Source organism: Sorghum bicolor, chromosome 4 (assembly GCF_000003195.3).
Source record: "Sorghum bicolor cultivar BTx623 chromosome 4, Sorghum_bicolor_NCBIv3, whole genome shotgun sequence".
NCBI lineage: Eukaryota > Viridiplantae > Streptophyta > Magnoliopsida > Poales > Poaceae > Sorghum > Sorghum bicolor.
The window spans coordinates 64,061,534-64,084,217 of NC_012873.2; the positions used below are offsets into that span (position 1 = coordinate 64,061,534).

The window sequence follows — 22,684 nt, forward strand, 5'->3', positions numbered from 1 at the left end:
AGGAACTAAACACGGCCCAACTATTAGACGAATGTTGCTTGCAACTTGCAAGGCAACCCTGTGTAGTAGGAGTAGTTCATAATCAAGCCATATCCAACAGCTGAACAGAAACGTACATGACACTGCTGTTCGGGCAGCTTTATAAAGAGCAGAAGCAGGTAGTGAATCAATCTCTTGTCCCCGGCAAAATGAACGTGACGGTAGCGGTACGAGATCGACGGTGACGACCGTGCTTTCACGCAGCGTCTCTGCCTTGTAGGGTAGCTAGCTTGAGCCTGCGATCAGATACTCCAGGTTGGCTCCTTCCGTCTTTTTACTCGAGAAAAAGCAGGGTAAAAAAACACAAGAGAGATAACTGAACCAGAGTGGAGCTCACATGCTTTTCTGAGGAAAGAAATGAACACCACGAGTGCTGCTACCCCGGCCGAGATACCGATTGCTATTGCCACGGTCCTCCCAGCGTCATCCTCCGGGTTACCTGACAGCAAGCAATGCACAGAATTTATAAAATACTCCCTCCATCCCAAATTGTAAGTCGTTTGACTTTTTTTACTCCAAATTTGACCACTCGTCTTATTCAAAATTTTTATGCAAATATAGTCAAATTTTAAGTCATTCTTGAAGAACTTTTATTAATAAACCAATACACAATAAAAAAAATGATATTTTGTACAAAACTTTGAATAAGACGAGTGGTCAAACTTGATATTAAAAAAGTCAAACGACTTACAATTTGGAATGGATTGAGTAATAGCTAGAGTATGACATCAACTCGAAAGAAAACTGGACTAGCGCACGTCTGTATACGGTGGCAGAGTTCTTGCTCCCTGAAATTCTCGGATTCCTTGAAACTAGCTATTTATAACTCTAGTAAATTCTATGTCTAGAGCTAAATGTACATTCAGAGCATTTACATGATTCATTTTATTTTATTTTATTTATAGTTTAGACGTGGGCATTGTCTCTTGTTTAGGCAGCTCGATGTACTGATGGCACTCGCCGACTAATTGCTTGCCGCCCATCGTCTTTCCCAATAGTATTTGCCACCCTCCTATATTTTTAGAGTGAAAGTCCATTTAATCTCTGAACATATCACTGAGTCTAAAAAATTTCCATGAATTCATAAACTGTCCTCTAACTTTTGAAATCAGACAAATTACCCCTCTCACAGTTAAAAGTGGCCCTGAAAGTGTTTTTTAAGCCACGCCATCCTTCTTAGTTCAAAAAACCAATATAAGCACAAGATAAGGTTTTTAAGCCACAAAAAATATATTTGAGCCTAAAAAATAAATTGTCTTTTGAGTGTTTATCTACCTAGAACCCCTTATACTTCGATACAAATTTTAAGAGAAGATCACCCAAATGAAATACTAGAAACGTCTTAAAATATATAACCCTCCCTGAATACCATATTTAGATTCCTAATAGACTTTTTGATGGTAGGTATGCATGTGAATATTGTCTTTTGAGTGTTTATCTACCTAGAACCCCTTATACTTCGATACAAATTTTAAACTCTAGATCCAGAATATTTCAAGACAAAGGGAATATAGTATAATAAATGTAACTTTATTCTAGTATTTCCTCTGTCCAAAAAAGTAAATCTCTCTTTCAATGACTCAAATGTTAGGTTTACAAAGAATTGGTTCCTTTTTTGAAATACAAAGAATTGATTCTTTGAGAAACAAGATTTATATTTTTTGAGACGGAGGAAGTATTTCATCGATGAACTAAGGTTTGCCACTACACTAAGAGAATGAACAAATCACCTAAAATGTTGGATCAACATATGGAGGATCACCACGAGACATGAGCCTATTTGCTTGAGCTTATCTATCGAATCTGGTAGTCATTCAGCAGTATTTTTCTCTCAAAAAAAACTATATATATATATATAGTTATACTGAGAATGTATTGTTCAGTACTCGTGTTTCAGTATTGTTCAGTATTTTCGTGATCCTAGGTGTACGACTGGATGATACTGAACGTTGTTTAGTACTGCTCAGTATTTTTTCTGCTCAATTTTAACTTGCGGTATAAAATAATATTCTACACCTAAGGTGTAGAATAGCGCCTTCATGGTTGGTTGTTTTTCTTACATAAGTCGCATATGATAAAACCGTGTGTGTTTGTTTACATGGCAGAGCTAGGATTTAAAACTTAGCTATTCTCATTTCCATGTCACAGAAAAAATTCGAATTTATTAGGCTTAAAATATAGCTAATAACACTGCAAATCAGTAACTTTAAACCAATATTTACTTTCTAGAATCTAGACTTCTAATTAAAATACCAGTTCTTTTACATGTTTTGAGCTTAAATATGGGAAAATACTATAGATTATAGCATATTATATATATATATATATATATATATATATATATATATATATATATATATATATATATATATATATATACGTAAAAATATACCAAAATAGTTAGGTATTCTCAGAAATATTGGGAAATACCCCTAAATGTGCCTATGTTACCTTATATGTTTTAGTAGAGGTCTCATGTTTATACTATCAATAGAGAATGTGTTTTTCTTGGCTAATATTGATGTTGTTGCTGATTTATCGTGAGAGAAAAATATTATTTTATATTGGCTGATCTTAGCTGATAAGCTCAAGGCTTATGTAAAATCTGTGTACTAACTAATGATGCATTTGTTGTCAAAAAAAAAACTAATGATGCATTGGGCTGCTTTGAACACTGTGTAAGTCTGCATAAGAGCATCTGCTACGAACCAAACATGGTCAAACTGGCAGCATAAGGCTATATGCAGACTAATACTGGTAACCAATTAGAGTAATAAGCTAAGCTGGGTAGTGACGGTGTGTTTTATGTAAACATCGATCCAAAAGGCCGCAAAGTTTATGCCGGGGGTATATATTCTTTCTGTCCTCTTTATCAGCTTTGGAATGGAATGGAAGTTTACCAGTCCGGAATCTATTCCCAGTTCCATATCGCCCCCACTCACCAGTAGTCACACTCACACTGGTTGCAACCCAGCGATTATGGCACCCTGTAGGACCCCTCCGCTCTTTCTGCTTTTAAGATCTGGACTTTCGGTAACAAAAGGTGTTTTTTCTTTTAGTCCTACAGATTCGAGTTCGTGCGCATCAAAACATATTAATCATGAGAGACTACAAAAATACTTATATAGTGCAAAAGGATAAAAGAACGTTTAAATAGCCAAACCTTGTCATTTTCATCAGCTTATAGATATAATAGGAATGCGCTGATGCTGATTTAGGGCGTGAGAGTGTGCTCATTGCATCTGCAACTGCAACCACGTACCTTGCGACGGTCGGACGTACTTGGCGTTGGTCCAGTACCTCACGGAGCACTGCACCAGGTACACGTCGGCGGCGAGCGCGGCGCCACACGTGCCGTGGACCTGCGCCACCGCCTGCGCCAGGCACGCGGTGCAGTCGGCCGCCGCGACGCCGCCGAGGAGGCACTGCGCGACGCCCCGCACGGGGCCCGAGGCGCTCACCTTGTACCCGCCGCCCGACGAGGCCGTGGCGGTGGCGTCCACGCCCTGCTGCAGCTCCGACAGGACGGCGTCGCGGGACCTGAGGAACCAGGCGTCCCCGCTCGTGCCGGCGCTGCACCGGTGGTACGCCACGGAGGTGTCGTCGGCGCGGCCGACGAGGTTGCGCCGGGCGGCGCCGTACCGCACGTAGCACCCGTCCGACTGCAGCGACGCCGCGGTCGCGCCGGCGCACACCGCCGCGCCGAGCCGCAACACCGTGTCGCGCACGCACGCCTCGCACTCGCCCGGGCGCAGGTCGCCGCGGCACTGGTACAGGCCGTAGGCGGCCGACGCAGCGCCGTCGACCGCGGCGGACTCGGACTCCGGGCCGGCGCCGGAGGTGAAGCTGCTGTAGGTGGCGCCGGTGGACGCGGTGGAGGCCATGGATGCCAGGAGGGAGTTGAGGTTGCTCTCGAAGGCCGTGTTGGGCGCGTACCTCGACGGCGAGCACCCTGTGTAGACGAACGTGCCCGGCGCGGCGTCGACGTGGAGGAAGAATACGGCCGCGAGGCAGCTGATGATGATGAGGTGCATAGTTGAAGCCTTGAAGGCTTGAAACTGTTTGAGCTTGGACAACAGTAATAGGCTACTAGCTAGGACATCCAAACTGGCCAGGGATTTTGTGATTCGGTCTCGGTTGCTGCGAAGACCAAACGTATGTGCGTGTGGCTTATACGGGCTTGACTTTAGCTCTCTGGAAGCTTATTTGCATGCTTCATTTCGATCTACGGACGGTTGGTGCTGTGCTGGTGCTGCCCGCATCAGATTGTGGCATCACGACCAAAAACAATTCCTTTTGGGGGTGGGCCGTGGGCGACCATGCTTGGCATTGGGCGCGTGCGTTGCGTGGTGTAGCAAATTAGCAATAGCAATGGCAACTTCGGCATGAGCCAGCAACAGTTGCTGCCGTTTCGACGAGATGGATATGTTTTGAATGTTTGGACATATGCACGGAGTATTAAATATAGATTATTTATAAAACAAAAAACATAACTAAAACAAAAAATACAACTAGAAAGTAATTTACGAGACGAATCTTTTAAATTTAATTAACCCATAATTAAACAATAATTGTTAAATAAAAAAAGTTATAATACTTGTTAAACTTTAACTAACTAAATAGCCCCTCAAGCTTTCGATGGTGCAAAGTTGTATGAGCACGAGTTAAAAGGTGAAATAGTTTATGTTCAGGGATGTGGCAATGTGCCGGGTTCACGTCGCGGTAGCGTGTAGTAGCACAGTGGATGATGTCGGCCGCGTCCCGATGCTTGCGAGTGCCACATCCGGGAGCGACGTGCCATCGACATGACTACGTGAGCTGTGAGTGTTGGAATGTGATGTCAATGGACTGTGGTTAAGGCAGAAGATGGAAGGTCAGTGCTCATTTGTTACAGCGGTGAAGGTATTCGCGATAGCCATATTCAAATTCTCCAGGGAATGGATGCAGCACAGGGGAGCGATGATGGCATATCTCACAGATCCTCTCTGCCTTGTCGTGCTCACATGCTGGTGGCTTGTGTGCAGCATCAAAACGACGATAACAGGTCTTGCAAATGCAATCCGCTGAAAAACAAACGGCAGAAATAACATATTGAGTTAGTGTGAGGGAACAGGACTACAAGAGAGATACAGAGACACAGATAGAGACAGAGAAATACATCTTCCATCACGACGACTACCCCACCAAATAGGAAAACCCAGGACACTATATGCTTCTGTAACTGGTTCATCTGAAAACAAAAGCCAAAACAACAAAAACAAAAATCAGTTTCACACAAATGCGGTGCAGTAGAGAACACAATAATCAGGTTTATTCTCCAATAAATTTATCATAGGAGAAATCAGGTTCACAAAATGTAATGACTGGAATCACAATCAGAGTAGTTCATGCTAGAATTTACTCAAAATACTGACTATGCAAAGGACATGCATGATCAGGGGAATATCAAGATAAAATTTACAGGAAGCAGTTAAACAGGGACCATCCACTATTTATAAAGTTGATCATTCCTTTAGCTGTTAAACTGCTGAAATATTCAATGCACAACAAGAACGAGAGTAAAACACAGCAACTGATGTTTGAAAGATTAATCAGTATTGGGAATGCATCTGGAAGCCTTAGAGATGGAGAAGATGAGGCTAAGATATGAATTCTAGGTTGGCTGGGGCAATAATGAAATTTAAAATTTTCCAGCACAAAGGGTAGAAGTTTGGATCATGGATAGAGCATTCAGACATAAAATTTATTTATCTTAAAATTTGCTGCTTCAAAATATCCAGGTCATTGTTCCTGTACAAGGTGCTACAGGTGAAGGGTTAATCTAGGGAATATGAAGAACAAGAGTACAGTAATTGAATACATAGAACAAAATGAGGCTATTAAATAAGCTTCCAAAAAATAATTCAAGTTGCCATGATTAAGACTGTTCCAGAGAGAGAGAGAGAGAAGTAAACGTAAACATATGTAGTGCACCAGGAGGGGAAAAGATAAAGCTGTTCTGCAGGTACAGAATTTAATTCTTGAAAAGTTATTGATGCACAAGGAAATAAAAAGAAGTGCAACAAATATTTCCATTGTGAGAATGCGATCATAATGCAATCTCTTAAATTAATCGTCACAGGATAAATAAGGACATATATACCAAACGATAGCAAGGTAAAAGAATTGCTAAGACTTAGCAATGACTATGTGCCTTGATAAAACTGTAAGAATCAAGGATTCCTCGAATTTTACATGGTCAAAATCCAACCTAAAATGGCTTTAACAGCTAGCGTCAAGAGAAATTGTTGATGAAGTACTCCATCTTTTCCAAATTATAAGACCTTTGGGCTTTTCTAGATACATTGCTACTATGTATCTAGACATAGTGTATATCTAAGGCCTTGTTTAGTTCAAAAAAATTTGGATTTCGGTACTGTAGCATTTCATTTTTATTTGACAAACATTGTCCAATCATGGACTAACTAGGCTCAAAAGATTCATCTCGTGCTTTACAGACAAACTGTGCAATTAGTTTTTGTTTTTGTCTATATTTAATACTTAATGCATATGCCGCAAGATTCGATGTGACAGGAAATCTTGAAAAGTTTTTGGTTTTTGGGGTGAACTAAACAAGGCCTAAGTTAGAAAAGCCAAAACGTCAATTTGGAACGGAGGGAGTAACACACTAAATGCTACAATGGATCTCAAGCATTGAGCGTAAGTATGCAAGTGGGTATGCAATGGCATTTTGTGGGTCATATCGCTTAGTTCACTTGTACTCCTGAATTATTTAGGTGGCATGTTATTCTATTTCATTTTAGAAAGTTTTGGGTTGACCCACACAAAACATGTGGGACTTCCATCCCTAATTCAATGGAGCTCTTTATGTAGCGGCATTCCATCATTTAATAAACTTTTATATTTTGAAGTGACATATATATTCGGCACTAACAAAAGAGAAGGATCTTCTGCCACAAACACGTCCACTGTTCAATCAGTTACAGATGCATTAAAATAGGTAGGATTCATGATAAGTACCTAAGGGGACGCATGTGACAACTCCATTGAAGTCACTGGTGCGTTTGATCTCAAAAAAGAAGAGAGTCCTTGAAGCAGGAAGAAAGGAGCAGCGCTTGCGGCGAGCCACAAAGTTGCCATGAGTCAAGAATCCCATGTCGTGCTTCCTGACGAGTGTGGTCACCTCACCAGGAGCAGGTTCATACTCATCGTGCTGATGAATCAAACAATGAATGCATACAACAAGAGAGATTGATAATGAACAACAGAGAGCAATTGCGAGGTGAAATTAAACATCTAAGATTTTGACAAAACCAACAGTGGTGTGGTGTTTGTTTCTAATGTGTGGGAGTGGTCGGCCCTAGCCCCTATCCCTGCAGATGATGATGGGCACGGCAGGGAAAGCTATGTGGGCAAGGAAGAAGCATGCATATTTCATAGCAACAGCACAGATGAGGAGGGGAGGGAACCAACGAACCGGGTGCTGAGAGTTGTAGTGGCGAAGACATTCCAGAACAACCTTGCGATTGGCGGCTAAGCGCTCGAAATGGCCCTGCTCAAGAACCCTAGCATACAGTACAACATGGTCAAGGTGAAATTGAAGGCAATTAGCACTAGAAGGAAGGATAAGGCGAATGGGGGCGATGTGAAATGGGATCTGCATAGACTTACTTCTGCCTATTCTCCCGATGCCTCCTGAACTCTTCGGCGGTCATCGGCTTACAGACTGCGCGGGCGCGGTCGCGGTCGCGGGCGAACCAGTGCAGCGGCAGCCACCCGCAGCAGTCACGACGGGAAGGGCGGCGCGTCGCCGATGCGGCCGCCTCCGTCGAACCAATCGCTGGTCCAACTCCGAGTAGATGACGAGTTTGCTCCTCCACTGCTGCTGCTGCGGCGGCGGCGGCAGAGCTCATTTCGATCTCCATGGACGGGATGGTTAGAAACCATTTTGGATATGAACTGTAGTAATTCTTGTGGGCTTATAAGTATGTCGATGGGCTCACACTACCAACAGATAACTTTATAATTTACACAAAGAAAATGTTTAGATTTCTGATTTTACAGTTGTATCGCCAAAAAAATAGATTTCTAGTTCCACAGTTCTATCGCCAGAAAAAAACCAAGTTTTTATCTATTTATAATTTACTAGGTAGTGTGTACAATTAAATTTTTTTAATAAAAACATATAAATGGCACGATAAGATAACAATACTGTAAAATTAAATATCAACGTTAAAGTAATATTTTAATCCATGACAGAAAGTATTGTTGGCTAATTTGTTGTGAGAGAAAAAATATTGATGACTGGCTGGCAGATTTGGCTGATAAGCTCAAGCGAATAGGTTGAAAGTTTGTCAAACTACTAGTCATGGAGAGTAGAGCGACAATGCACAGCCTAATGACCCAATAAAAACCCCCACAATAATAAGTCAGTAACCAGTCAAAAAACCAATCGTCTCGTAAAGAAAAGATCACAAGTAACTTGTGATCACACAAAACCACATATCAAAACAAAGGCGGTGGCTTTAGGGAGCAGAGCGCGAGGGGAGCTGAATCCGGCATCAAGATCGCACCTTGCTTGTCTCGGCGGCATCAGCGGTGGTAGAGGAAGAGGAGGGAGGTAGACGATGCTGGAGAGAAGGATATGCGAATGTTGCATTACCGGGCGGACGTGAGTGCCATGGAGTTTGTGCCTGCCGGCCTAGCATGGACATTTAGGGCTGAATCGCCACCATTAGATAAGACAAGACAACACCCCTCTCTTAGCTTTAGCCGGCACGGTGGCGACAGGGATCACCTCGAGTGATAAGGACATAACACTTTTGTATATTACTAGATTATAAGATGTACTCATTCATATATTTGCATAATGATTTTTGGTATAATTCACTTGGTTCCACATGTACATATCATTATTTACTTATAGGTATGAATGTTTCTCAAAGTGCAAAGTCATCAATGTTGAATTTTCAATTTGCTAGTGGCTCGACAACACTTCATTCGAAGGCTATAACTTCCTTTGTCCAAAGTGATTTGAGGTCCATGCATACTTGATGAAAAACTTATTTGATAACCTTTCAAATGGATCTAGTTTGACTTCAATATCATGTCAACAAGGCCTCAAAATCATTAAGACATGTTATTGTTATTTCTGTTGGGAGCTACGTTAACATCATCAGCTTATTATTTACTCTTGGGATCCTGGTCCAAGTTGGATCATACCCCAAGGAGATGGAGAACACCCAAAGGAAGCTTTTGAACGTTCTCCCTCTTAGCCACAACCTTAAGAGGTCAGCTAGGTCGTCCAAGCCAAGTCAGGGTTCAACCTAAGTTAAGTTCGATTCTATCTCGGACTTTAGGAGCAATTTGTAGTAAAATAGATGCCCAAAACACACCTAAACTCTGCTTTCGACCATCCATATAGATGGAAATTAATTTTATAAGCTAGATTGTGTCGTTATTCTATACGGAGGAAGTACGTACCTATACACTAAAAAATGATTCTTCAGGAGCCTAGTAGGTTGGGACACTTGTATCTGGGCCGAACAGGATTGGTGATCGTAGGCAAAGACACTGGGTTGGGCTGGACTTTTGTAACGGCTCTGGCTTTGATTTTGATTTCCAATTCCTCTGCTGCTAAGGGCATTCCTTAGCATGTAAAAAAGAGAGGTCTTAAGGAATTTAGCATCAAACTCATACGGATTACGTTTTTTTACAATAGTACGGAGTACGTTACAGAGTCGATACATGGGTATTACCTATTACTACCAGAACCAGTCACTCTTCTGTCATTCCTGTCCTACTGGCCACTGTAATGTGTTCACGAATCCACGTACTCGTACCAGCATAGTAGGCACTAGTGAAAAACGCGCGCCCTCGCGCGAGGGTTAAGGACCATAGTAAGATTTATTCATATACAATGCACATGTCATACACGTGTGTGTTTACCCAATGGTATAACATATGCAGCCTTGAAAGGATATGACATCTTTATGAGGTGGTGGTTCAATATTCTAGAGCAGTACACGGGTGTGAACACAGGCCACACAACAAAGCATGGTATTCATCTAGAGGTGCAGAAATACAGTCCACAACTATTTAAAATCTGCTTGATAACACATAGCTACGACGCAACGAATGTGTAGTCTATGCTGGTCGCTGGTCGACAAAAGGCTGGATCACCATGTAGAAGACACTTTTGGCTTGTCGTTCATCCTAGGTAGATCTGAAATGCAGATTTTGGCAAAGTGTTACACGCTGATTTTCTGTAGTTGGTGTCCAGCAAAAATAGAACGAGCTATAAGGATGCATCCTAGTACTTGGCATTGATAAGGTTGGTTAGAATCTAAACACAGTGTAACAGGGTGAACCTGCAATGTATCTCTAGGCTCTCTTTGGGGTCTTGTTTCTATGTGTTTGCTTTGAATCACTGGTCCTAGGGGCTTCACGTATGTCACTGCATTTTACAAAGCACACGATATTTCATTGGAGGCAGGTAGATTGAGTGTTCATATGATGCAGTTATGTTGATGAGCGTACCACATTTGTTTTTTGTTTTCTGCCATTGCTCTCGGTGCTGTTATGGCCTTCCTCTCCACAGCTCTTGTCATCCTGCACATGATGGAATAAATGTGAAGGCATGAGGCATATGCAAGATAAACTGAAAGAAGAGCCATATGGATCACTGTGGATATATTGCTGATGACACATGCAGATGTGAGGGAAATTGTTGAACACCTGATTCCCAAGTGAAGTGTCCCCGAACAAATGTTTAGGAACATTGTTATGGGCCAAAGTTGAGGATCCAGTTGTTGTAGCAGGACTGCTGAAATAACCAAAAAAAAACTTGTTAGCAGTATAAAGTAGCAGAAAAAGGTGGAGCTGGTGAGACGTGGAAGACTCTTTTGATGTGGTGTGGGCTAGGACAGGGGGGAGAAAAAATAAAACTTTTTTAAAAAAGAGAGTTATTAATAAAATGTATATGGATTTATTTACATGGCCACCATCTGTTTCGTAGGTGTTTCCTCAGGGTTGGATCCAGGTGGAGGTTTTTTTGAAGAACCGATCCAGGTGGAGGTGTCTAACAATAGAAAGAGACAACAATGAGTTTTAGTGATGACTTAATTTATGTGAGTCACTGATGTGTAATCGTGATTGTAAGCCAAAAAAACTCTGGATAATAGAAACACAAATGGATGCAACAGTGTTGATGATGTTAGTAGTTTGTAAGTATGGCAGCTCGTGCTCGCCCTGAGTTGCTCCTGGTGGTGATGTACCGGAAGGTATCTGCAATTTGAGTTCACACAATTTTTTTAGACATGTGTGATAACAATTAAAGATATGTTTGCTGCTATATTTATATTTGGCTAGCTGAAGGCATTACAATAACATAAGAAATGTAACACACCAAGGTATAGGTAATCTTCCCCAAATCAAGATTAAGGTATCTTTGCTGGTAGTTTTATATTGTTTCAGTCTAACTTATAAATAAATTCTAAAAATATGCTACTTTACCTTGTTCTAGGAAATTCAGAAAGAGGGGAAGAGGGACGAGAGAAGGGAGAGCAACATAAAGATGCATTCATGAAACATGATCTCTAGGCCTAGGCTATTCACTGAGATTGCCTAAATGGCCACTATACATAATTAAAAGATGTTAACACATACATGTGCTAGCAGCACTATGGAAACATTAACTCAGGTGTTGTCCTCCAAAAGTCATGTCCTTAGTGACCATGCATTTCAATTTAATTGGAGCAAAACATACAGGTCATAAAAAGGACTAATTATTTTTGAGCTCCCACCAAGGATCAATCACTGGCAGGGCAAAAATATTAATGATAGATCATAGGGATGGTTGCTTTCAGGCTATTAGCTATAGAGAGACAATAAAAAGAAGAAAAGAGGAATGTTATTTTGCAGTAACTGCTGCATTGGGTACATAAGTCTTATTCTTTTTTTCTTTATAGAACAATCAGGGTAAATTAAATCTAAAACAAATTATGGATAGGTAACAATTGTTCATTTAACTGGGACCATATAAAGGACTTATTAGCCATTGCATCATTTTACTGGAAGTTACATACGTCATAAAGGACTTATCGAGCACTACATCAAAAAACCTAGCTAGTTCATGATATCACCCAAAGGCTGACCAACCAAGGCAGTGCTAATTGAGAATGGAAAATTGAAGAGTGTTAGCTCTGTATAGTAGGATTTCAAAAATTTCTAAGTGCAAATATGCAAGCATAGGAGTAAAAAACAGACCAAATGCTATCTCTGAAATTAGTTGAACCGCTCTCCTTTTATGGGTAGCTCAGGAACCAAGACCTGCAAGGGGATAATAAATAACTGAAATGATGATGTTATCTCAAAATGCTCTTTCAAAAATTCACTTATGGAATGTGGTGTTTCTCAATCCAAAATTCACGCACAAGGTAGTCATTCTAAGAAACCTAAGCAAGCATTAACCAAAACAACTTAGCTAAAAACTTGATACTTACCACTCAGTAAATAATTCAAGAAAAAAGAGCAACATAGTATAAATTCACAAAAATGAAGCAAGTTCCTTCAACATGATATAAATTATAGGTTGAAACTGTATCAAACTGGAAAACCAAGGTTCTATATATATAGAAAAATAGCACAATGGTAGAAGAAATCTGAGAAAGAAAGGAACAAAATGGCAACCATGCTCAATGCAGGAGTGAGTATCTGCCGGTACACAGTATCTGCACACAGTCTTCCTCATCGCCATGCGGAACAAAATGGCAACCATGCTCAATGCAGGAGTAAGTATCTGCCGGTACACAGTATCTGCACACAGTCTTCGTCATCGCCGTGCCCATGAACTGCGAGAGTGTACCACAGAAACCAAGCAAGAAACACAGGGTCAATCCTCAATGCAGAAAAGGAGCATGTGTAGTTAGCTAGAGAGGCAATAAAACGACAACCTAATTAGTAGCGAGAACATCGCTCAGCAAGCATATGATATATGTTCTCCTACATTCATGTCTAATCTGAGAGGAAACTCAGATTTGACATCATGAATAAGGCAATCACATTGGACTAAGGAGCACATTAGCTACAGGGAATTACATATTCAAGTTGGGACTAAACCGCACGTTGACTACTAAATTTATAATAGGAACAATTTAAATTCCAAGAGTAGATCATGGAACACACAATCTAGTTGTAGTGGGGATTTTGAAGTCAGACAAAATAAATATGCATTAACATATATAAGATGAAGCTAGAATTCAATCTATGTTTAGGATTTTGAAACCAGGAAAAACAGAGCACACCATTGGATGAACGGATAGGCACTGATCTGCACATCTGATATTGCATAATCACCATCTAAACTTGCAACAATGCTATGATGAGAAGCTAACAAATCTGCATAGAAGCTATGGCATATGCAGTTACCTTACATGGACAGATTGTGCGATATCGATTTGCTCCTGCGCTTGACGTGAAGTTGAGCTTTTGCTACAAAGCACCAACAACATCTTGAACCATCTGCAGCCAAAAATGAGACACTGCAAAAGTTTAAGCACTTATCAAATCAAATAAATCATCTTCAGCCCAAAATGGGACACTGCAAAATAAGGGGACGAGGACAACCTACAGGCAGCACGTCATCTTATTCATCCTTAGATATTTTATTTTTTCTAGAGCTCATTGTTGGATCTCTGAAGTCCCTAGGCATCCTCCACCAGTCGGATCTGAGAGAAGAAAGGATCACAAATCAAATAGCAGATGGAGATCGAGGAGGGACAAATCTCAGTTTGTGCCCAGCAGGATGACCATGAACGGAGGAGATGAGGACGACCTGCAGGCACCTAGGGTTCCTCGGAGCGCACGTGGCTGCGGTCGTCAGGAGAGAGACGAAGTGCAGGCGGGAGTGGGGGAGGGAACGCCGGTGGCCGTGCCTGTGCGTCGCGCCGCCCATGCCGGTGGGCGTCCAGTGCGTCGCCGCGGTGGAAACCAACCGCGCTCGGGCCTGCACGGTGCGGCTGCGCGGTGTAAGAGAGGGAGAGGGAAAGGAAGGGGAGGGTGGGGTGGCCCGGCGTGGCGCAGCGCTCCGAGGTGGCGGCGAGCGGAGCGGAGGGGCTAACGTCGAAGAAGAAGAGAAGCGTTTTTTTCCTCAGAGAATGACGAAAGGCTTCTCGGCTTCGGTTGGAGGAGATATTTTGCTGGGGAGGACTGGAAGGCTAACACGTGCACTACACAGTAAACTACCGGTGGAGTCAACTACAGCCGTGAGATGGAGATCTGATGGCCTAAAGCTTTTTCAATGACGTGGCCGGGCGCGTTCCGAATTAAAGGGGTGAATTGGGCCTGGTCACCTGCTCTCTCTCTCTCTCTCTCTCTCTCTAGCTTCATTTGGTACACGCATCAGATTCCCGTTCTAAAATTGTATAACCGTCTGTCAAGGAAGGAGCAACCCGCAGAATTCCGCCGTCTACTCGTAGTTGGCAACTTTAATCTTCTTCTCATTAATCACGTATGAGTCCAGTTTGGTACAGCTTCAGAGATGGAAGAAAACGTGACCGGGATAAGCTGATCTAAATTATTACTCCTACGTTTTAGTAAAAGGGGCCCTGTGGAGAGAACTGCGGCCAGATAAAAACTTAACTTACAAATTGTACCAAACAAGCCCTAGCTATACAACTGCGTTCCCTGATGAATCTACGTTCATTCTGTGTGGAAGTCCCGTTCAGTCGTTTCATAACCTAAAATTTCCACGAGGCCTCTCAAGCCATTTGTCCGCAGCCGTTCGGTACAAGTACACCATATGAATCGCTACTCTGAATGTTATGTAGTGTAGCCGACATACATGTCGACATATAACGTCAAGCAGCTTCGTTGCTGCGTCTGCTTCGAGGCCAATCTGAGTATGTATGGCTTGTTGCTTTGCAGGTGTGAACAGAATAGACTTGGCTCCACCAGTTCTTGAAGAAATGGAAAGGAAATTAAGCGAAAATGACGGTAGGCCTACTCCTAGCTAGTATGTCCTAATGCCTCTTCACTTGGTCGTTCGGGGGACCGTGCCCTGTGTTACTCCTCCTCCATAGTACGTAGGTTACAAATCTCAATCTACCATGCACGCTGGCAAATCAGCTGGGCACTTGTTGTAGCTGTGGACAGAGTTTCATCAGAGCCCTGAAAGAAGAATCTTTTTGCCCGCCTGGTGCCCCGTGCCCGTAGTCGCGCTCATTCGCTTTCCCGTGCCTTTCACGGTAATCGTTCCAACAGGCCAAAGTACACAAGTACCACGACCCAGGCAGGCAGGCAGAATGTACCTACCGCTGCTCTCAAGGAAAACAAGCATTTTGTGTGCTCCGTCCACTAGCTCGGCATCTCTTTGCTTGGGGTCTTGTTTAGTTCATCCCAAAAATCAAAAACTTTTCAAGATTCTTCGTCACATCGAATCTTACGGCACATGTATGAAGCATTAAATATAATCAAAAACAAAAACTAATTATATAGTTTGCCTATAAATCATTAGATGAATCTTTTGAGTCTAGTTAGTCCATAATTGAATATTAATTGCCATAAACAAACGAAAGTGCTACAGTGGCCGAAATTTTTTCGTTTTGGCAACTAAACAAGGCCTGGGTGATTGTGTCCAAGTAGTACTAGGAGATTTTGACAAGGAAGAACCCCCATTCAATGATTTCATACTACTACCTTCATCTCAAATTGTAAACTATTTTAAGAATCTTAGTGAGTCAAAGCATCTTAAATTTGACCAAAATTATAGAAAAATTTACAAAAGTTTATGGCATCAAATAAATATACTATAAAAATATAATTAATAAAAAACCTAATAATACTTAGTTGATATCATAAATGTTATTATCCTATTATATAAATTTAGTTAAATTTAAGATATTTTAATTCTTCAAGATTCTTGAAATGACTTACTCCTACAATTTAGGGATGGAGAGAGTATCTCACAACACCACACAGTAGTAGTAGCCGCGTAAACACTAAACAGCCTTCACCGGTTGTGTAACGTCGTTGCGGAGCTCGCGTAGCCACCATCCGGGGGGAACAGTGCACGCGCAACGAGTGCATGCGCAGCCATGTCAGCGTCGATGGGAACTAGCCAGCCGCGCAAACGCGAGCGCAATAAAAAGGACCTGATATCCTGATGTGTACATGCGAACTGGACACCAGCGTGCTTGATTAGTTAGTTGATTTGCAGCATGATGGCCTCTTTGGTCTTGGAGTTGGAGTTCGATGCATGATACGCGGATCAGTATCATTTCAATTCAATCGCGTGTACTGCAGGAGTGTGTCGCTTTGTGTCAGGGTCTTGTTTAGTTTACTCAAAAACCAAAGATTTTTCATCACATTCAATCTTGTAGCACATACATGAAGCATTAAATATAGATAAAAATAAAAATTAATTGTACAGTTTGCCTATAAATCGCGAGACGAATTTTTTAAACCTATTTACTCTATATTTTGACAATGTTTATCAAATAAAAATAAAAATACTATAATGTCAAAATCTAAAAAAAATTAGATCTAAACAAGGCCTTGCTTTCTATTCCTGCTTGTGTTTTAGACACTATTTGTTGGGCGCGTTAATCCTTAGATTTTTGCTAGCTTTATACTTTAACAACTCTTATTCTTCTTAATGAAATGCGTACCTTGTAGAGCAGTCTGCACAAGAATATAGCAAGCTTTGGAGGAAGTAGAGTACCAGGGTCTCTAGGGGTGTGTTTGGTTGGGTCTCCTGGGCTGGTTTTTGATTTAGCTGGGCCAACATTTGATTGTTTGGTCGGCTGGCCAGCCTATTTAGCCAGACTCTAGGAAGCCAAAAGTGCCCCCCTAGCCAGATCTAGATTGAATCACCAAGTTGGTGTTTCTTGTGGAGCCGAGCTAGGCTCGACCTTCTTCGTGTGTCTTCTCACTGCCCTCCTCACCGCCCCTACTCGGTCTCACATCCCGTCGCTCCTCCGCCACCGCCGCTCTCCTCCACGCTCACCGGCCTCCTGGTCCTCCTCGTCGTCGCGACCGCCGCGTCGATGGATTCCTCTTTCACCACGGCGGCGGCCCCGAGCGTCGCGGAGAACTTCGTGCGGCGGTCGTGCCGGTCGACGGAGTACCCACGGGTGTGCAAGACCACGCTGGTCCCCTGCGCGGCGGCTGGCGCGAGCGGCGCTGGTGGTGGGCGCCGACCGCGCGCGCAACTGCTCCGCCTACATCCACGGCGCCGACAGCAGCAGCGGGGCGATGGACTGCGCGGAGCTGGCGCGCGACGCGGAGGACCGGCTGCGGCAGTCCGCGGCGGAGCTAGCGCGCGACGCGGAGACTCTAACCGTTAGAACAGAACACACTGAGGGACAACTTCAGTTTGAACAAGTAGTAACAACGAGATTATTCCATACGCTCAATTGCTCCGTTTCCGGTGTTTCCTTTTTTAGCGCAAAGTAGCATCACTACTTCAACATAAGTAGTATCTTTAAAAAAAATAGAGCTGGATCGATGGGTTAGTTGCAAAGAGAATCAGAACACACCTGACGTACATATTTGATGCTTTCTAACATGGACTTGCAAGTTGGGGGAATCAGAATCGGAACATGTCTTTGCTGACCCTAAAATTAAACAGCCTTGTTCATTTCTCAAACTACAACTATGCATCCTCCTCGCATCCCATGCACATGCTCAATCCACACAAGGAAACGGGGGGCACAAAAAAAAGTCAAACTAATGAGGAAGAGAGAGAGAGAGAAAAAAAAAAAGAAGAAGGATCTGTCCCCATGGGAATCGGGATCCTCCTGCCTGAGGCTGAAGCTGAGGGTGAGAGCCTGAGAGGCATGCATGTGTGTATGTACACCGGCCACCGTGTGGCCACGTGCTGCTACCACCATCCAGCACCAGCAGGCACCTGCTTCTTCCCGGCGGCCACGGCGGCTGCGCGCTCGAAGCGCGAGGCGGCGCACGGGATGGTGATCCCGCCGGGGTGCTGGAAGCCGAACTCCTCCTCGGCCTCGCGCAGCAGCTCCCCGAACAGCGGGTGGTTGAAGTACACCACGGGGACCACGTACCGCATCGACTCCCCGCCGGGCTCGGCGCCGCCCACGTACACGGCCACCTGCCCCTTGGGCGTCGTGGCCTCCGCCGCGGCGTTGTCCTCCAGCAGCCGGTGGCGGTGGTGGTCCTTCCCCCCTCCCGCACGCCGCCGCAGGAGCCTCATCCGCCGCGCCAGCGACCGCCCCCACGTCAGCATCCGCGGCGAGCCACCAGACTCATCGCGCTGCTGCTGCTGCTGCACCACGAGCTGCTGCTTGGCGCGCACCGCTGCTTCATCCGGCAGCGGGGATGTCGACGGGGATTTGCTGCTGCCTCGTCCTCCTTGTTGCCACGGCTGCTGCAGGCGGAGGTACCCGCGGCCGCGGCGGCGCCGGCGGTGGCAGAGCGCCCATCGCCAGGCGCTGAGCAGCTTCCGGCCGAGCCGGAACCCTCCGTGCCGCCTCGTCAGCATACCACTGAGACTGACGACTGCTGTTGCCTGTTGGAGCTAGCTAGCTAGAACGAGATCGAGCGCAACTCGCGCAAAGGTGGTGGTCGTCTCCGCTTTCTCGCTGTGCTTGGATGGATAAAAAACCCGCAAGGAGGCGTGGAAGCTGCGACGTCGTCCTTAGTGGCTGGTGGCAAAGGGAGCGCGACAGCGCGGGTTGTCTTATAGGCGCTGCGATGTGCGCGGCGGAATGGCGGGTGGGGCGCGACGCGGGCGGGCGGCAAGCGCAGGACTCATCAGCGCTCCTGTGCGTGTGGGGGTGCGAGCGGACTCCGCGCCTTCGGCCCCGTGTGGGGTGGGGGAGTCCGGGCGAGAGCGAGTGGGGGGATTTTGATCGTTTTGGCCGTGATTCCAGCGCGGTTTTTGTGTGGAACATGGCGAGATTCGCTTGAGGTGGCGACCCTCCGGGCTCTCGTCGGTCCCGCCCCGTTGCCGGTTGGTGGTTTTGGACGGTGTGGTACACGGTGCACCCAGCACCGTACTATGCGGGACGGCTCAACCACATTTGGTTGGCTAAGCTTTATTTTTTTTCGTCGCCAGGGGCCCGGGGTATATGACTCAAATCTCTCAAGGATTCTTCATTTCCGGTTTTTTTATAAGTGGAACAATCAATGCTAACGTGGTCCAATGAACATTTGCCAAATTTCTCATGCATACTAAACAAAAACGTCGGTCGTTTCTTCTTTTTCTTTGACTTGACATTTCCCAACTGTGCATGGAACTAGTCTGCCGCTGTACGTTCTTAGAGCATCTCTGCTAAAACTCATTCTTTAAATCATATCTGATCGTCATCTCGTGAATAGCTATTTATATAAAAAATATTTTCTATAATTTTTTCACTTTTTTAATAACTTTTTATATCTTGTGCATACTCTAGAGAAGCCATTCTCACTATCTTCCTGTGGATAGCGAGAAATCTAGGATAGAGTATGGGCTTCATTTAGAGCAACTTCAAGAGACTCTATATCCTTCCTAATTGTTAGGAATAGAGGTTTTGATAAAAAAAACTTTTCAATAGCTTTTTTATTTTTTTATTCAAATATAGCAAAAAAAAAAGACAATGATAATGATTCACAAAGTGCACACAAGATATAAAAAAAAACAATTGAAGAGTGAAAAAGATAAAGAAGGAGACTTTTACACAAATAGTTCTCCAAATCATAATATAGATAATGAGTTTAGAAAGAATCTTAGAGTATCTCCAACAATTCCCAACAAAGCCTTCTGATCTAGTATTTTTTTATAAGAATAGAAAAAAAAATCTACCGTCAAGAGTTCTCATCTCACCTCCTAGTCTTTTGGCACTCGAAAAAAATCATCGAGCGCGTGCAAATATTCGTGCGTCTTCCACGCACGTAATTCCTCCATAGCCGTAAAGAAAGTCGTTTAGGACAACGACACAGTCTCTAAAGCCTAACTTTGCCTTCTTATTTTTATAAAATTATTTATCAAAAATGGTATATGTATATTTTATGAAAGTATTTTTCAAGACAAATTCATATGGTTTTCACATTTTCAAACTCGTCAACTTAAAAGTTATTCACAATTTATATTCTCATTATTTGACCCAAATCTTGTCCAAAACGAGTTTCTTTACCGTTATGGAGGGAGTATCAGTCTGTCAATCTAGGGTGGAAGTGCGTGGGAAAAAATAAAGAGTACGAGAGAGTTTTTGATGCATATCTTCAAGAAAGAAAAATATATAAAAATGGTTAGGATAATTTATAAATTGTATAGGATTTCTTTTTGATGTAAATTCGTCTCATATGTTTTAGGAGTAAATTATTGTAAATTGTTGGAAATAGTCTCGTTCATTCCTCCCAATACTTTTTGGCTAGCTAGTTGGAAAACTCTATGATTTTGGAAAAAAAATTGTTAGAAACTCTTGGAGAGGTCTTACAAAGAGCATTTCTAAAATCTACTCTCTGTATCATTATGTGGAGAGTCATTTGAGTAAAAATCATTTTTGATATCTTTATACTCCGCAACAACTTTTCTATATCTTATATGCGGTCTAGAGTATCATCCTCGATCTTCATTTTTGTCTAGCGAGAAATCCGGAATAAAATATATTTAAATTTGGATATTCAATTGAAGAATCTCTATTTCTATAAATTAGAGAAGACATATAGAACTGATGCTCTTAAATAATCAACTAAAGAAGTTGCTTTTGGATATTTTTTTTATTAAAATCTGTATTCTAAGACCAGCTATAGGCGGGCAGAGGCAGCCTATTCTAAGTCTCTTGGCGTTTTCATAGGTTTTCCTTCGAAGATAAAAAGGTACGAACTGAGACCAGAGCGGGCAGCGCGGCTGTAAAAGCACCGTTGCTGAGCGCAGGGTAGGTCCAAGCCCAATAACAACAAAAACGAAGAGCGTACAACAGTGCAGCCTAGAGTATATACACGAATGGATCCATGCCAAGAAAGGCGTGCAACTTGGAGCTAATTTGAAAAGCGGGATAGGAGTATAAATTTATTCGGCACTTGGACAGACAAGTTGTGAGTTAACCTGAATGGATATTCCAAGTAGGTCTTGTCGGAATTATATATACACCTCTCAAGGTGAAATTCCGTTGGTCCTATCGAAAATTTTGAGATGGCGCAAGCGCAGGACGCGGATCCGGTCCCACCATCGCACCATCTCCGCAAAGTGGACTTCAGTACTTGACTTGCGAAACGTCCTTCCTGGAAGACCGTTCTGAGCTGCAAGGTAAGGTATCCCATTTCTGATTTCTTAATAAAGTTTTTCATAGTCTAAACAAGGCATTTCTCTGTGGCACAGTATTGTAAGCTGTACGTACGGTGTGCCTGTACACGTCGGTAGCTGTCGTTTCAAACGACGGACAAAGGGCGTCTGGCAAAGTCGGCACAAACGGACGAGGGAGCACCTCCCAGTCCCAGCAGGCAGCCTCAGTCAGAAGCGTGGTGGTACGCCGTCCCAAGACGTACCAGTCCCACAAAATCGAGCGTGTATCACGCGAGACAAAAACGCACACAGGCCCGGTCGGCCGTCACGCGGCTGAAAGCTCAAGGCCACTCACCGGGGACGACACTCGATCGGTGCGGCATCCGATCCGGAGTGCTTGCCACTTCGCCATCGCCAGTGATAGATCGACATGGATGGAGATCCCAACAAAGCAGCCGTGTCCGCCGCGTTCGTGCACGGCGGCTGACAGGAAGATTTGTCAGCTCAGATTCGGTTTCAAGTTCGTCGAGCGTGGCCGTCCTTTCTTTTATATGGATTCGCATTGGGTGTTGCAGCTAGCAGCACATTTTGGGAGCAGCAATGGCAGCAAGTAGTACACCTGGGCTGGATGCCTGGCCTGGGTGTGGTGTGAGGTGTCCGTCGTCCGTCCCCGTCCGATACCACCCTCTGGCCAGCTAGGCCTTGTTTAGTTCCAAAAAATTTTGCAAAATTTTTCAGATTCTCCATCACATCGAATCTTTAGACGCATGCATGAAGTATTAAATATAGATGAAAATAAAAATTAATTGCACAGTTTGATCGGAATTGACGAGACGAGTCTTTTGAGCCTAGTTATTCCATGATTGGATAATATTTGTCAAATACAAACGAAAGTGCTACAGTGTCGATTTTGCAAAAAAATTTGGAACTAAACAAGGCCCTAGTAGTAGTAGTAGCATCTTCTTTTCGTGGGAAGAAGAGCCATGCTAAAACGAGGAAGTTTCTCAGCGCAATGTGAGTGACATAAAGAAAACTTTTTCTGACATTCAACCTTTTGGTAGAATTCCTCTCGTGTCTATTTGGTACATGCCATTGCATAAAAAAAAATTCAGAAAATTTATTAGGAACCTAATCCTTTGTTCCAAATAGGTTCATATAATTCCCCCCCCCCCCCCCTCCAAGATATCAATACTCTAGAATTCCTTTATTTTTTCCTTTATTCCAAAGGGGGCCAAGTGTCTTTAGGATGTCAACTCGATGCTTTGCTTTTTCATCTGATTCTTTGATAGGGTTTCTCCTTCTTTGCATTTCACCACTTGCTCGTTCAAAGCTATTGCATCAAGGCATTAGATGAGCTCGGAATGTATGCATTGCTCCCCCACCCTCAATTCCAAGTGTTAAGTCCTGGATGACATC

The 22,684-nt window shown here is 43.4% G+C and overlaps 3 protein-coding genes and 1 long non-coding RNA gene across 17 annotated transcripts; all 4 read right to left on the reverse strand.

Annotated features, from left to right (window-relative positions):
• On the reverse strand, positions 1–4,541 carry LOC110434535 (cysteine-rich repeat secretory protein 15-like). The gene is made up of 3 exons (XM_021458731.1): positions 3,302–4,541; positions 377–478; positions 1–275 (listed from the first exon to the last, which is right to left on the reverse strand). The coding sequence occupies exons 1-3, from the start codon at positions 4,071–4,073 to the stop codon at positions 265–267; spliced, it is 885 nt and encodes a 294-aa protein (XP_021314406.1). The 5' UTR covers positions 4,074–4,541; the 3' UTR covers positions 1–264.
• LOC8075168 lies at positions 4,600–8,014 on the reverse strand. The gene is made up of 5 exons (XM_021458732.1): positions 7,711–8,014; positions 7,517–7,604; positions 7,060–7,252; positions 5,198–5,269; positions 4,600–5,102 (listed from the first exon to the last, which is right to left on the reverse strand). The coding sequence occupies exons 1-5, from the start codon at positions 7,962–7,964 to the stop codon at positions 4,921–4,923; spliced, it is 789 nt and encodes a 262-aa protein (XP_021314407.1). The 5' UTR covers positions 7,965–8,014; the 3' UTR covers positions 4,600–4,920.
• Positions 9,900–14,216, reverse strand: LOC110434931. 14 transcript variants are annotated; one of them, XR_002452518.1, is made up of 10 exons: positions 13,874–14,216; positions 13,666–13,766; positions 13,468–13,560; positions 12,730–12,890; positions 12,307–12,369; positions 11,035–11,325; positions 10,777–10,861; positions 10,579–10,650; positions 10,410–10,495; positions 9,900–10,264 (listed from the first exon to the last, which is right to left on the reverse strand). It is a non-coding gene; the product is annotated as an uncharacterized LOC110434931 (long non-coding RNA). The 14 variants fall into 14 exon arrangements; XR_002452512.1 differs by having other exon boundaries at positions 10,777–10,864; positions 13,473–13,580; XR_002452516.1 differs by having other exon boundaries at positions 10,777–10,864; positions 13,670–13,766; positions 13,884–14,215.
• LOC8078884 lies at positions 17,521–18,939 on the reverse strand. Its single transcript, XM_002454521.2, has one exon. It carries the CDS (start codon positions 18,542–18,544, stop codon positions 17,921–17,923), a length of 624 nt encoding a protein of 207 aa, XP_002454566.1. The 5' UTR covers positions 18,545–18,939; the 3' UTR covers positions 17,521–17,920.

Coding starts and splice junctions, on each gene's coding strand:
- LOC110434535 (XM_021458731.1), bottom strand. CDS start 4,073: ATGCACCTCATCATCATCAGCTGCCTCGCGGCCGTATTCTTCCTCCAC. Junction 479..3,301: donor GTACGTCCGACCGTCGCAAG/GTACGTGGTTGC, acceptor GCTTGCTGTCAG/GTAACCCGGAGGATGACGCT.
- LOC8075168 (XM_021458732.1), bottom strand. CDS start 7,964: ATGGAGATCGAAATGAGCTCTGCCGCCGCCGCCGCAGCAGCAGCAGTG. Junction 7,605..7,710: donor CATCGGGAGAATAGGCAGAA/GTAAGTCTATGC, acceptor ACTGTATGCTAG/GGTTCTTGAGCAGGGCCATT. Junction 5,103..5,197: donor TAGTCGTCGTGATGGAAGAT/GTATTTCTCTGT, acceptor TTTGTTTTTCAG/CGGATTGCATTTGCAAGACC.
- LOC8078884 (XM_002454521.2), bottom strand. CDS start 18,544: ATGCTGACGAGGCGGCACGGAGGGTTCCGGCTCGGCCGGAAGCTGCTC.